General features: G+C 35.3%; 2 protein-coding genes across 2 annotated transcripts in view; both read right to left on the bottom strand.

The window, feature by feature from the left end:
- Window positions 1–9232, bottom strand: part of LOC105221910 (facilitated trehalose transporter Tret1) — a 166625-nt gene extending 157393 nt beyond the window's left edge. The window contains exons 1-4 of the mRNA XM_049455191.1: window positions 8904–9232; window positions 2835–3064; window positions 1372–1502; window positions 347–708 (exon numbers count right to left, since the gene is read on the bottom strand). Coding sequence (XP_049311148.1) covers window positions 347–708; window positions 1372–1502; window positions 2835–3064; window positions 8904–8973 — 793 coding nt within the window. The 5' untranslated portion in view covers window positions 8974–9232. The remainder of the gene's footprint in view (window positions 1–346; window positions 709–1371; window positions 1503–2834; window positions 3065–8903) is intronic.
- A 3603-nt stretch (window positions 9233–12835) lies between these two features.
- On the bottom strand, window positions 12836–13561 carry LOC125778256 (uncharacterized). The gene is made up of 2 exons (XM_049454966.1): window positions 13240–13561; window positions 12836–13175 (listed from the first exon to the last, which is right to left on the bottom strand). Exons 1-2 carry the CDS (start codon window positions 13359–13361, stop codon window positions 12836–12838), a joined length of 462 nt encoding a protein of 153 aa, XP_049310923.1. The 5' UTR covers window positions 13362–13561.
- Between the last annotated feature and the right edge of the window lie 2664 nt (window positions 13562–16225).

The following is a 16225-nucleotide window of genomic DNA, read 5'->3' as shown; positions in this document are numbered from 1 at the left end:
ATCTGTTGAGCCTAATTTGCTTCGATCGTGTTGTCAGAAGACCAGCGACCTATGGTAAACTTTCATTTGGAGATCATCTCGAATAAGTTTTGACATTGTTCTGACAATGTGACATAGCCTATTTTTCTTGATTTAATTTACTGTTTTCTAAGGGGATTTCTTTGAATGGGTTCGTGAAGACTTTTTATTGTACAGATTTCTTCCGTTTTCAATAATGAAATAAATAAGGATGTTCAAAAGTTGATGTAGTTAGCTCAACAATTAACGAAACTAACGTCTTCGAAATAGGGAAAGTGCAATGAATAAAAAATATTATGTAAATACAATGAAAAACACACCAACTCACAAAAGTCTTGCAAAGTGATGGACGTGGCTTTTCCTCCTTTTAATTTCGACGCCTTGAGCTCCTCAAAATCACTTCTCGCTGTCGATGTTTGCAGCTCATTGACGCACAATTCCCTTATAGCACCCTTTCTATCAATGTTATTGTAGAAATTGAAAGATTTCTCTGCTTCTTCCAGCTGACCTTGTTGCAAGAGACTCCCGGGCGTATCCGGAAAAAGCGACAATACAGCAAAGTATATTATGGATAGGAAAATGACGATGCATGGTATAAGATGATAATCGAGGTAAGAGGGCAGTATGAAGCCAATTAGAATGCCGCAACTGTAGAACATCATTGCCAACGAAGTGAGTGCGCCGCGTATCCTTAGAAATGATAAAGAAAAAAAAAAGTACATTTTTTGTGTGTTGTTATTATTCAGCAATTATAAAGTCACTAAAACAGTGGTCGGCATGAGAGGATCTGTCACTGTGTTGGTGAGCACGAAAAAATAGTAGCCCAGTGAGAAATTGGAATTAAAATTAAGCAATTTTTATTATTAATTATTAGTATAATGAAAATTAACAAATTGTCTTTTGAGGATATATTCCCTATTATCTTTAAAAGACTTGGAACATAAAGGCATTGCATGGCATCAAAGGCATTTAGAATCATAAAATATTTCTCGCAGGGCATATTTCGTTTTACGCTATGGTCTTGCGTGATGTTAATTCGTTGATGGCTCGACAACGACTGAACGATAGAGCGTAAGCGTACGTGTGAAGTTAGCTTGCAAAATTTTGCTATGAAATGCCGACCACTGCACTAAAACACGGATTATAACAATTAGATAAGAGTTGAGGCGAACAGCTGTTCACAGTGCAATGAATAAGCAAATATGTCGTATACTTACATACATATGTATCCATATAACGTTATATAGTACATATATGTATGTATGGGCATATACATATATTAATACGCCGGCTCACTTTTATAAACACACGAACATGTGCATACATACATACATTTGTTTACTAAGTACTTACTCTTTAGCTGAAATCTCACTAATAAACACAGGCCCAATGACATAGAGTCCGCCGCAGGTTAGCCCCGCAAAGAAACGCGATGCGTAGAAATACCCGACACTCTGTGCGAAATAGTTTAGGATCCAAAACAGCTGTTCATGAAACAAAAATTTATTTTAAAACTGTTATACTGAAGAATATTCTTTATTTATTTATATAAGATATCAGAAATTTTGTGTTTCCAATGAAATCACGGCTACGGAATCGTTGAAAATTTCCATAAGAGTTATGACGAGTGAGTATTTGAGCGGCCCCGAGCATTCAGTAAAGAATATGGAGTTATGGAAAATTTCTCGCATACAATTCGTCCATCCATCTCTGTTAATGACAGTTTAAGCACCGAAAAAAATTAAAGAACGGTGCTTTAAAGTCGTCGTGTTGCATCGGAGAGTTAACAGAGGACATCAACATTTCTTTTAAGTCGACTTAACAGATTTAGAAGTAGATTAATGTTTTGAGTATGAAGCGGGTCGCTACTAGACTTGTACCATACCTAAAGAGCTGCAAAAACTACGAACGATAATTCGCACTTTTATCGATTCGGTTAGAATCTGTTAAAATAACGATAATCATTAATATAGTATAGGAACTGGGGTAATTCGTGAATCGAATTCATGGATTTAAGACATTAATACAATAATAGTTATATATTGGAGTTATTTGTTCACTCATTTTTCTAAAGCCATCGCACATATTGACTGATAAATAAGGTTTGAAATTCTTGTATTGCGTATAGGAAGCCTAGATTTTGTATTGACCCATATGTATCAATCTTTGCCATCACAAATTATAAAGTTAAAATGAAAACAAAAATCTGTATATAAGATATATGGAAGTTAGGGAAATTCTGATCGTGCCATTGATCCCATTCCTCCCATATATAAAACCAATCTATCTTGGTTGCGAAGAAACATATGTATGTAGCAAGTTTTATTAGGATATCGTAATATTTATTCAAGTTACAGTCACAGACCGACGGACAGACGGACAGTCACTCGGAATTCATTTCTTCTTGTCATCCTGATCAAAAACCTATATTTATAATTCTATATCTGTCTTAATTAGTTTAGGGGTGACAGACAACAGCTGAAGAAAAGAGAAAAACTATACGAATAATCTACACATTACTTATGACCAGAGATAACTTGGGTATGACAAATGATCACGAAGGGCGGACAAGGGACGAAGGGACAAAAAAGTTCGTCTTTGTCTTTCTGTTTTGTTTAAATTAATCTTCAAACTCTAGTATTGAATATTTTATCCTCAGAAAGACGCTCTATTTTTTACCTAACTATTGGTACTTTACAAATACATTCGTTTGGGATTTTAAAACACGCAAACCCCTAAACAACGTTACAATTATGAATATGAACATTGTATTCCTTCCTTAAATATAAAATAAAAATAATGAAATTTGCACTCACCATATGTGGTATCGCCAAAAGGTACATGTTTGTCTTCCTTGCGATGCGATCCGCCAAGAGGCCAAAGAATATGTTACTGCTAAGTGAACCCAAACCGAAAATCGAACCAATCCAGGACACATCTTCAACGGCAACTTTGAATTCCAAAGGGCTTCGTGGGGACTGCAATATTAAGAGTGTTGGGGAGAGCCAGCCAAGTCCAATGCCATGGGAAAGCGTCATTATGTGAGCTGATGAAATGGAACGCTAATTTTATTGAAATATTTCATAACGGAATAGATATTACATAGGTTTTACTTGCAATACACTTCAAAAAAAATGTATATAAAATTTAACCAAGATTAGCCATAATAACGGAAAACACTGAATAACAAAATTTTTGTTATTTTGTATTAAATTTTAAATGTACTGTGGTCGCTTAACCTTTAACTGGTGACATGGTTTTTGTGTAATTTAATTGGTGACGAGCGGCCTAGGACGATAGCTTACTGCAGTCTTTCAAACCATTAAATTAATATATAAAATGATAAATAAATGATATTCAATAGGCTCGCTATTACTAACTTTCTAATACAATCTATATAGGAACTAAAATCAGGCGGTGAACTAAAAGGAAATAAAATCAGGCGGCCTGTGAGACCGCTTGTCACCAGTTAAAGGTTAACAGTAATATGTGAATGAAAAAAATTGACAAGTCATGTTTTCTTGTGACATCAAAATATATGTACATATATGCAAAGTGTATTCAACAAAGTGAACTAAGTATTTGACTTACGCTTATTTGACAATAAAATAGTAAACAATTCATGTATTTGTTTATATTAACCCGTGTGTTTTTTTTTGATCTTGAACAATATGAAGCCACTTGCTTTACATATGTAGATATATAGTATGATAAATATAAACGTAATAGGAATAGAGACAACCAATTTATTTGCTCTCAACGTTATAATGAATTCATATTGATTTTACAAACAAATACATACGTGTATAAATGCAACATTATTCACAAATTTTATTGTAACTATATATCGCTCATTTGCTGCAAGACCGGCATAAGTCAAAAAAATCGATTCGCCAGAAAACGCGTTTAAAGTTTTCAACTTACTACAACCTTACACGGTGACTCCAACCTTACACCTCTTCTCAAGCGGAGCATATAAGAGATATTCATATGAATTTTTCACTCAACATGAAGTATGATATAACGAACAATTCTGCAGCATTAACTCAAAAATCACGTTTTTTGAATTATGCCGGTCTTGCAGCAAATGAGCGATATGTATATACGTCGTAACCAGTACCCCGCCAAACTATTAGAAACTGTATACAGATGTTTATGCGACTCTTTAAATTATAATAGTTATTATAATTCTTTCATATAGTTCTTTCATTTTCGCGCAAACAAGTTTGTCTTGAGACCTAATCAATAGTAAAAACGTAAAATTTCTATTTATCAAAATATGAGGGTTTCTTACTTTTTTTCTTGAAGATTGGGAAGTAAGTTTAATGAGAGTACTGCATCGGGGCTTAGTCGTCTTCTTTTAAGGGGAGATTCTTTCATTTCCTCCGCCTTAAAATGTAGCCCACATATTCTCGATGACAAACTGAGTTGTACGCCACATACTTTTTCCCATTCCTTCCGTTGCGATTTGTCAGTTGGAGCACAAAACATTGGTAAGTTGCTTCCATGAGTTGATTTGCATAGGCAACAAGTATTCGGCATTTTATTCAGTTATTTAAAAAAAATATTGTTTTTCGTTTTGAAATTTGCTTACTTTTGAATTTCCGAATTTGAATTTTTGAATAAATGTAAGGGTTAAGTCAATGACAACATTCATGTCAAATAAGCGTAAAGAACAATTAAATGTCATATACAGTAGAAACTCGATTAACCGGACTAATTGTTGTCGATAGGCATTCGGATAGTCGAAAATCCGGATAATCGAATGTATGAAGAAAAACAAATAGATATTCATATCCTGCAACGAAAATCAATGTTTATTAAGAAATGAACACTTACTTATGTATGTATGTACCAGAGGCCTGCACGATTAAGGTAGGCATCGTACGATTACGTTACTAAGTAACACTTCTGACGATTACCACGATGCGAAGGTAACATTGCGCATCGGCATCGCGGCATCGTGGCATCGTACGATTACTATCTGGTATCGTCAATGGCAAATGAAACGCTATAGTCTTACATGATGTTAATTCGTTGCTGGCTCGACAACGACTGAACGATAGAGCGTAAGCGTACGTGTGAAGTTAGTTTCCACAATTGTTCTAAGAAATGCCGACCACTGGTAACATGTTAGTAATCGGCGATGCCGCGATGCCGATACCCACGATGCCGATGCCCACGATGCCAAAGTACCGTTACGTAGCGTGTACTCGCCGCATCGGCATCGCCGCTTGCTAACATGTTACTTTTTTAATTACTCGTGCAGGTCTCTGGTATGTACATATTTTCTTAGATTACACTACATACGTAATACTAAACTGCAGCATTAATCATGAAATACAATAAAATATTTAGGTACGTATGTACGAATAATTTGTCTACAATATGTATGTATTTGGTAATTTGCATTTGGTATTCATGAAATAAGTAGGTAGGTAATAAGTTTAATTTGGTTTAAAATATTTGGTAATTGTCATTTGACGTAAGCAACTCTTTCTCTTCATTGCTGCTATATCACGAATTCGTTTCAGTTGTAGTAGACTCACAGTATCACTCTAGGGGTATTCTCTCGCTCTTGCAAACCCCTTGCACGGTGCAAGAATTGCATATATTTCCTCTCGGTGCACCGGCACAACAACAAACACACGCAGAAAATTATTTGCAAGGGCTGTAAAATATGTCAGACCAAAAACCATGTATATTTGCGTGCAATGTCATGGAAAAATATAATTGCAACCCTGTTTTAGCTGACATTTTACATAAAGTCATATAGCGTTGGCAGGTTTAAATATGTAGACGTGACACGCACGTCAGAGCGGAGTCACAATTGCAAATGAACTAAAACAATAATGAAACGCGCGGGGCAGCGGCAGCGACCCCACTGGCGCGAGTGGAATATGCAAGTTCCGACACGTTCATGATTCCATAATTTCTACGTAGGTACATATAAATTGGTCGCGATTGGTAGTCCGGATAATCGCGAATCCGTATAACTGAGGGCCGGATAAACGAGTTTCTACTGTACTTAGTTCACTTTGTTGAATACACTTTGCATATATGTATATGTATATTCTCTTAAAAAATTTAAACATCAGCTACATTTAGATAAATTATTGCTTAATGTAGAAAAAATACGTGTGATTATCGTGAATATTTAGCTTTTGGAAGTTTAAGTCTCCAACAACAATTTGTGAGTATCCTGTCTTCAATTTGTTTTGATAGCGCTTCTTCATGAAGGAAATGTCCTAATGGAACCTTTTGCTTTGTTAGTCATCCAAATTATCCGAAAGAAATCCAAATGAGCGTCCAGCATATGTATTTTTAAGAACACATTATATTCTAATGTTTCATACAACATTATTAAGTCATTTATTAAGGCTTAGTTATTTTCCGATTTATTGTTTCCTAAAAATTTTCCAGATGAGTTTTTTCTGATCACTCAATTGGTTTAAAAGCGCTGATCCTGTCTTTTCAGTTGCCATATTTGTGAATCTACAAATGTTCCCTCCTTAATTTTTGACTTTCTGAGTTTGGGAAATTTCTTTTTCGGATATATAAAAAAAAAAACCTACGAGTGGTACAAATCCTTCAAAGACGGTCGAGAGATCGTTGAAGACATGCCTCGTTCTGGGACATATTCGGCATAATTTTATCTATTAACTATTACCATGCCACATACTAAAAAATGTTCCCTGGGTTTCATTAAGGTACCGCACATAAAAATATCAATCACAAGGGATTAGGTCAAGTTTTCGTCCCATTTTCTATATTTTAGCCACAAAGATAAACTGTTATGAGAAAAACACTTTCTGTAAATTGAATGAGATAACTCAAATATTGGCCGATAAAGCATAAATTCACTTGCCAATTCGAAAATCTTTATAGTAGGCATATGGGGCTCAAGGAAGTAATGAAAGAGTTTACATTGCCAAAAAGGGATTTCCCTAAAATTTCAATTGTATATCTCACACATTTATCGATATTTGCGGTAAAAAGTAATCTATAGATACTACGGTCCACATATTCGGTACCTAGAGACTTAAACAGTATGGGTTGGATTTGTGGAATTTTTGATAAGGTGGCATATTTTAAAAGAATTATTAGTGAAAATATTTATACACTGGAATATGAGAAGAATGCCACGTACTAAATTACGTCGAAATAGGTCGTACGCCCATCGTCTAATTTTTAGCGCGGCTCTTATAAAGCCATACCATCCATCCCATACCATCTCGCATATAAATTGTAACATCTCTGACGTAGTTTTTAACCGTATCGTTATATGGCGAGTTAGAGAAGTCACCTTCCGATTTCATCCATTTTCACACTGTCGGTAGGAGTTCTTATAAGAACTATTTGAGTTGGATAAATGTTGTTGTTGTAGCTTTAGTGGTTTAGGAGTGATGTACATTAAACTTTTCAGAGGGCGGGGTCATACCCACTTTAAAAAAAAATTTTCCTATAAGTGCCACTCTTATGGCACTTTTTAGGTTTTCGGCTATTGGCGTTTTGTGGGCGAGGCAGTGGTTCGTTATCCGAGCACGTGACTCGTATTTTTTTTGTACTAAGGAACCCGAGTACCAAGTTTCATCGAGATATCTCAATTTTTAATCAAGTTACAGGGTGCTCGGATGACAGGCAATTACCCGGATTTCAACTAGTCTTGTAATCCCGATCAATTATATATACGTAACCCTATATCTTTGTCGACGAGTTTTAGGTGATACGCAATACAAATATGAAGCTCTTGAAAGCCTTGAAGCTTCGTACTGTCGAAACGGTAGCGAAATCGATTGTGTAGAAGAATACATAATAATTATTTTCTTGGATGTGTGGTTTTAAAGAGGCAATACTTTTCCCGGAGTTGGTTATAGTTACTGTCGATTTTTACAATTTTTTAGCGAATGGTTTGCTTGAATAGGTACTTTAATAAACAAAAATCTCGCATTTAGTGTGATGGTAAACCACAAGCCATTCTTGAAACGCCAAACCAAAAGCTTTTAAGTTCATATGGAACATGAACATTTCCTTACTTGGATACCGGAAAAACTAGGATTTTCCTCGTGACGAGTTCAAAGTTATTTACCACGCTATTCCTGATGGTTGATTATAAGCTCTCCAGTGGAACGCTGTCCGACTTATGATATCCAAGTAGTAAGGTGTAAAAATATTGTTACAAAAATTAGTATTAAGTTGTATTTGTATTGCTGTAAGCATCCCTTATTATGAACAATAGTTGTAGGTATATGGAATAGCATTTGTCGAAACAATAGACGTCTGGCGCCGCACTGTCTGCTTGTCGAAACAATAGACATCTGGCGCCACAGCCGTCTGCTTGAACAATTGCAGAGTCTGGCGCCGCGGCTGTCTGCTTGTCTGCTTGCGTCTGGCGCCGTATAGCATTATGTTCTGGTAATTTCCAGACGCAATATTCTAGAAGGACACGTCGGCATCAGCGAGAAGTGCGTGGCTATATAAGCCGTGGCAGCGCCAACGTAATCAATCAGTGCTAAGAGTAAACTGCTATAGTGTAGACGAGTTGTGAAATAAAGAGTTGTTGAATTTAATTAAACAGTGTTGATTTTCTTTGTCAAGCCAGAGTTACGAACCTAACAAAGTGAACTAGCAAGAGTAAATTCGTAACAATATTAATAAGAATACAAATTACGCGTAACTAAAGCCTTATCAATATTTTGTTTTTACTGTCATAATTATATGCGTAAGCACTTCATTTCGTTGCCCAGTAACAATAACAATAATGTTATGTGAATTGTATGATGATTAGTTATCGATTTTTTCATCTAAGCACTTTTTATTATTATATGTCCTTAATTTTTTAACGTTTATTTTTTTAATCACATATGTATATCTTTTGGGCTCACCTGCTAGTGTTACCAAAATCTGCATGCGATAACGTTTGCTAAAAATTGCTAATCCTAGCTTCCTCACCATTTTTGCTATTGTACTTTTCTTCTAACTATTAACTAATATGTATTTTATAAAAAATTATCTCATAAATATTTTTCGTGAATTTTCACTTTTGTAATCACTTCTCAATACTGTCTTCCTTATTATGGCAGACTGTCCTTTTTTTATTAGTGACATCGGTTTCGTTGGCACTTTCACTTTTACGTTCTCACAATTCTGCTAACAAAAACTTAGCGGAGATGATAAATATGCACACAGAGTTGTAAACTGCGAGCTTATTTGAAAATCTATTTCTATTTATTTCTAAAAAAGCACATACATACCAGTGATCTGCAGTGAATGAGTTAAACACAAGTTTTGAGTACGAAGCAAGCAAATTATTCACGGAATGAGTATAAGTGTGAATACTGCTCACTTACAATTATGAGAGACAGAGTTTTGGCTTGTGAGCTGCTTAGCTTGTATGAAGCATATATTCACAAGTGTTTGCTTATGAGCTCACAATACTTATGAATCTTTGCTTAGGATTCTCTGACATTCATGAATACAAAACACTTGTGAATATACGAAGAAGCTCAATTGTGCGCAAGCCACTTGCGCCACTTGAGCCGTAACGCTATGAACCAAAGGCTAAGAAATCCATTACGAAATTAGTAAGAGTTACTATTATATTATTGTATAACAACAAGGATTTTGTAACTGGTTCTAATATACGTAATGACTAGATATAATGAATTAAAAAACTGGATTTTCATATTTTGTGTTAATTTTCTCTATTATTTCCAGTTCCTTTCAATGGAATTACGATTAAAAATAAAAATCTCGTCAGTTTAATGGTATAAAAATTACATGAATTATTAACAAAATAACACACTTCAGTTAATTTCGGTAAAAAATAAAAATACTAAGCATAACATTTACTTCAAGATTTATGTACATACATAAGATTCAACTCCAAAGATACAAGTATAGGGTGATTTTTTAAGAGCTTGATAACTTTTTTTTAAAAGAAAACGCATAAAATTTGCAAAATCTCATCGGTTCTTTATTTGAAACGTTAGATTGGTTCATGACATTTACTTTTTGAAGATAATTTCATTTAAATGTTGACCGCGGCTGCGTCTTAGGTGGTCCATTCGGAAAGTCCAATTTTGGGCAACTTTTTCGAGCATTTCGGCCGGAATAGCCCGAATTTCTTCGGAAATGTTGTCTTCCAAAGCTGGAATAGTTGCTGGCTTATTTCTGTAGACTTTAGACTTGACGTACCCCACAAAAAATAGTCTAAAGGCGTTAAATCGCATGATCTTGGTGGCCAACTTACGGGTCCATTTCTTGAGATGAATTGTTGTCCGAAGTTTTCCCTCAAAATGGCCATAGAATCGCGAGCTGTGTGGCATGTAGCGCCATCTTGTTGAAACCACATGTCAACCAAGTTCAGTTCTTCCATTTTTGGCAACAAAAAGTTTGTTAGCATCGAACGATAGCGATCGCCATTCACCGTAACGTTGCGTCCAACAGCATCTTTGAAAAAATACGGTCCAATGATTCCACCAGCGTACAAACCACACCAAACAGTGCATTTTTCGGGATGCATGGGCAGTTCTTGAACGGCTTCTGGTTGCTCTTCACCCCAAATGCGGCAATTTTGCTTATTTACGTAGCCATTCAACCAGAAATGAGCCTCAACGCTGAACAAAATTTGTCGATAAAACACATTTCTAACCGAACACTGATTTTGGTAATAAAATTCAATGATTTGCAAGCGTTGCTCGTTAGTAAGTCTATTCATGATGAAATGTCAAAGCATACTGAGCATCTTTCTCTTTGACACCATGTCTGAAATCCCACGTGATCTGTCAAATACTAATGCATGAAAATCCTAACCTCAAAAAAATCACCCGTTACATACATATGTATATACTATAAGTATAGCTTCTAAATAAGTATGTATTAAGATTGAGGTATTAAACAAAAAAAAATTCTTGAATTTTCAAAAAATTCTTCAATTTTTAAGAAATTATTCAATTTTTATAAAATTTTCTATCCAGGGATTTTCGAGGTCACTGATTTCGAAATTAAAGGTAAATTTTCAAAATACAAAATGTTGGTCAGAAAAAAAATTCTTGAATTTTCATAAAATTTTGTACCGAGGGGTTTTTAGGGTCGCTGATCACTTATTTAAAGTCAGATTTTCAAAATACAAAATCCAATATGGCTGCCGGATGTATAAAAATTTCTTTAATGTTCACAAAACTTAGTATACATCTAGAAGTTTTTAGAGCCGCTGCCCACAAATTATATCATGTGTCTGCATCCAGGGCACCTCCACGTGGTGATGGCGGGCAACGGAATTGTTCCTTGATCCGTCAGAGTCCCTTGATCACGCTCCTTAATTGTACGTGTACGTGACTCTAATCCCATTTTGGACTCACCTTTTCGCCATCTTTTTGGAAAGCTCATTTCACGCGCTAACACGTGTTTGATTGATTGTCGTTTCTTTTAAGCCGTTCGTGATTTATAGCGTCGCAAACATGGGGCAAAATAAAGAGAAAATACGGCATGTTTTACAGTACTACTACGATAAAGGCAAAAATGCATCTCAAACCGCCAATAAAATTTGTGCAGTTTATGGACCCGATACATTTTCCATTTCCACCGCACGTTTTCGTTCCGGAAGGCCTGTTGTCGAAAATAGCGATAAAATCGCTGAATTGGTCGAAAGAGACCGGCATAGTAGTCATCAAACCGTTATAAACCATTTGAAAAAGCTTGGAGTCACTAAGAAGCTCGATGTGTGGATGCCACACGAACTGATCCAATAAAAATACCGCAAGACTTTTTTGACAACCCAATAGTAGCTCATTTTCATTGTAAAAATTCACATATTGACCGATATACCTATGTATGTACATATGCGGAACAAAACTATAAATATGTCATATTGTATACGCGAGTACCAACAAATATAAAAGGGTACATATAGTATCCGACAAAACAGTTGCAACTGAAATATGATAATGAAAATACTGTTGATTACACAGAAAATAATTGCCGGAGGCCTACTATTTGCAAAAACAATTGTAACTCCAAGAAAAGGGTTGAATTTTTTTAATAAAATAAAAGAAATCGCATCGCATCGGCATTGAATCTATAAGGTTATCCACGCATGGTCAGTCGAAAAGTCGTAATAAAACTCAAAAGTGAAGGAAAATCCCTTGGGGATATTGGAAATATTACAAATTTATCGAAAGTAACAGTTCAGGTGATAGTTAATAATTTCAACGAGACAGGTAGCTATGAAAATAAGCCTCACCCTGTGTTAATACCTCAATATAGTTTCTTACATTTCTTACCTCTGGTGGGGGGGCAATGCAAGACTTGTTTTTAGGGAGAATACATTCATTCTGATTTTTATTTTGTATTTCTCTTGCTTATATACCATTTTTAAAACTATCTTAAATAACTAAATATATTTGGATGTGTGTATGTTTTTATGTATTGCAGCATATTTTTTATTGCTGCTTGACATGGGGTTGTTTTTAAGTGTACAATTTATTGCATGTGTGTGTGTGTGTTTAATGTTATCTCTGCTGTATGTATATTTATGATTTCTGTCCCATGGATTTTTATTATTGGCCCCTATTATGAGTTGCATTCGATCTTCGCTATTCGCTGGCTATCGAAAATCGAAAATCGAATGTCAAATTCGTATTATGAGCTATGCAACCCTGTCGAAATTTTCGTTGAGCATCGAAATGGCTGTCGAACAGAATTTACCTATCGACAGCGTAGCGTAGTGAATGGAAATTTGTGAAAATGTAGGTTTTTTGCGTTTATTTATTGCTTTATGGTAACAAATAATTAATTTATACTATTTTTGTTAATTTTATGCAGGCCGAAAGTCCCCAGGAAATTTGGTTTTACTATAAAAATGTAATTTTGCAGCCTCGGTATAATTGAATTTTATCCATCTTTGGCAAATGAAATTCTCCAGGGCATCGAGTACCTCAGATAGTACCACAGACACCATGGGCTGTGCAAGTCCAAGCATGTTTTCATTCCCTATACTAACTTGATACGATCCCTGAGCACAAAATCGTAAAGCTGTTGCCAATTTTAGTATATTGGGAATAGATTTCGCTAGTGTGCATCGCTGCAGCATCTCCTCTGTAGCGGACAGCAAATCAACAAACGCCTCTTTCGACAAACGGAAGTTTTTTATAAATCTACAAATAAAATTTCCTAAATGTTGAACATGTAGAAATCTCTAACAAATAGCATTGTACTTACGTAGCGGAATTCAATTCCAAAGGGTTGGAAGCGTCCCTTAGCTTCTTTCTATTTCTAGCCAATTCCAGTAAGCTTTCATCCTCCTCTGAAGAATCGCCAAACCAAAACTCAATCCTAGTCATATTATATTTATATTTTCTTTATTTATAAAATATTTGTTAGTTTTATCTGACAGATGTATACTATCGTGAACATTCAAAATGATTGCAATTCACAATAACGCCAATCTTCATCGAATGAACGTCGTAATACCAAATGCAAATTCGTTCGACCAGCATTTTCGATCGTTGTCGAAGATCGAATGCAACTCATAATAGGGGCCATTATTACTCGTAGATGTGCATTGCATGTAAATCCATTATGTATGTACATATGTATGTATGTATGTAAGTATATTAATATATAAATAGATACAGTCGAACTTCTTTAACTCGAATTTTCTCTAACTCGAACTAAATGGGTTGGCAGTAGCATTAAGAGAGTAATTAACATATAAATTTCCTTCCGTAACTCGAACTTCCATAACTCGGAAGTTCTCCATAACCCGAAAATACATAATTATGACTTCTATAACTCGAAGTAATGTGCTTTTCTCTCATTCTACAACTCGCAGTATTGTACTTTCTCCCTTTCGCTCTACATTTTTCTTTAATTTGCTTATTTTTTTGAACCGTCTTTTTATTCGGGGAATTCCCTCTTTGTTCATCAAATGCTTATTTTTGTTTTCGTATGTATCAGTTCAGTGCAAGAATGATAGAGTACAAGATTGCGCAGATGAGAGACAAAACATTTTTCGTTCTGCGCATCTACGTCACACGGCTTATAAATTTCGTGAAATAGCTTGAGTAGCAAGTAAATATTGCTTGTTAACAAGAATGTTAGAGTAGTAGAGTTTATAGCTGGGGAAATAAGATCGTATTTATTAATTATCATGGCAACTAAACGTGTTTTGAAATCTTTGTCGATTGAAAAAAAGTATAAACTATTGAAAGAAGTAGAAGGTGGCTTAAAGAAAAAGGAAGCAGCTGAAAAATTTGGTATCCCAGCCAGTACGGTGTCAACGATTATTAAGAATAAAGAATCAACTATTACGTCGTTTGAATCTGGGGTTCGTCTGGGTAGTAAAAGGTATAAAACCCCAGTATTTCAAAACATCGATAAAGCAACCCTCGATTGGTTCAAAGCAGCTAGACATCAAAACATGCCTATATCTGGAGGAATATTAAAGGAGAAGGCAAAGGAGTTTGCAAAGCGCTTTGGCGATGATCATTTTATGGCAAGCACAGGTTGGCTTGGTAAATGGAAGCAGAGGTAGGGAACAAAACGTTCAATTGGCGAAAATTTCAATTTTTATTTTAGGTATGCTGTGGGATATAAAAGAGCGTGTGGGGAAAGCAATGACGTTAGTGAAGTGAACTGCGAAAAGTGGAAAAAAGATGTTTTGCCGGATTTATTAAAAAAGTACTGTGAACGGAATGTTTTTAATGCGGATGAATCAGGGTTGTTTTTTAAATGTTTGCCAGACAAAACATTGACGTTTAAAAACCAAAAATGTCACGGAGGCAAGAATAGCAAGCAACGGGTTACGTTGATGCTAGCAGCAAATATGGATGGTACGGAAAAATTTAAAATTCTATTGATTGGAAAAAGTGCCAAACCGCGGTGCTTTCGTGGTATTAAGTGGTTACCCGTAGACAATAAAGCAAACTCCAAGTCCTGGATGACTGGCCAAATTTTTGAAGAATGGGTTCTAAATTTGGATAAGCGCTTTCAAAGTACTGGCCGAAAGCACATCCAAAAGACGTACAAAGCAAACTGAAAGCCATTGAACTGGCATTTTTTCCACCGAATATGACCTCTAAATTACAGCCGCTGGATCAGGGAGTAATTCAAAACTTGAAAGTTTTTTATCGTACCAGAATAGTAAAAGAAGCACTAAAGCGTATAGATGCAAACGAAAAACAAGATATTACACTTATGGATTGCATCAATCATGTAACAAAAGCTTGGGATATTGACGTCAAAAATCAAACCATAGCGAATAGCTTCAAAAAAGCTGGATTTGGTCAATACTCTGAATGGGAAGAGGAAGATGACGTACCTCTGAGTTTTTTAAGTACTACTGATGAATATCAAAGTGTAATTGAAGCTGATTACGAAGCATGGTTAAAAGCAAACAAAATAACTTGCAGTGCTACTCTTCAGGATTATATTGCAGTAGATAATGACCTTTGCACAACTGGCTTTCCTACAGATGCTGATATTGTTGAGAATTACTGCCCTGAATTAGATGATCCAATATTAAGCGGAACGGAGAGTGACGGCGAGGGATCGGTAGAAGAAACTATTCACCAGCCTTCCAGAAATGATGTAGAAAATGCTTTCCGAACATTGAGTTTATATTTGCAAACAAATGACACTACAACTGATGAGCACTATAATGCTTTAAACAAATTAGACTCATTTTTTACTGAAAATACCAAAAAAAAAAGAAAATTTTCAGTCACTAATTTCTGAATATTTCACTTCACTGTAACTTATTACAGTTTTCTGTAATGTGTGTTTTAAACAAAAAATACATATTCATCATTTAATATACTCTAAAGTAGCAATTGAGTTTTTTTTTGTAAAAAAATTTTTTTCTATAACTCGAAGTCTCCGTAAGTCGAAGTTTTTTTTGGGATAATAGTGATTCGAGTTATGGAAGTTCGACTGTATTTATATTTAGTAGAATTTGGGCTTTGCTGATAAGTAAGCATGTTCAATGGTATTTGAACACCCTGTTCGCCCACCTAAACTGGATTTGAGGATGCAAAGGCAAATTATTCGTACAATCAACGTTTGTCCTAGGTAAAACACCGTTAATATCGCGAAAGACATCGGAAATGATTATGGAGTTGAAGTGCATCCTGAAACCGTTCGAAGATGTTTAAAAAAGCATGATTAAGATTGCAGAGTAGCGAGAAGAAAACCATTGTTAAGAGAT

The sequence above is a fragment of the Bactrocera dorsalis genome, chromosome 4 (genome assembly GCF_023373825.1).
Source record: "Bactrocera dorsalis isolate Fly_Bdor chromosome 4, ASM2337382v1, whole genome shotgun sequence".
Taxonomy (NCBI): domain Eukaryota; kingdom Metazoa; phylum Arthropoda; class Insecta; order Diptera; family Tephritidae; genus Bactrocera; species Bactrocera dorsalis.
Note: the sequence above shows the minus strand (reverse complement) of the source record. Positions and strands in the feature narration are given on the sequence as shown.

Coding starts and splice junctions, on each gene's coding strand:
- LOC125778256 (XM_049454966.1), bottom strand. CDS start 13,361: ATGACTAGGATTGAGTTTTGGTTTGGCGATTCTTCAGAGGAGGATGAA. Junction 13,176..13,239: donor TTGGAATTGAATTCCGCTAC/GTAAGTACAATG, acceptor TTTTATTTGTAG/ATTTATAAAAAACTTCCGTT.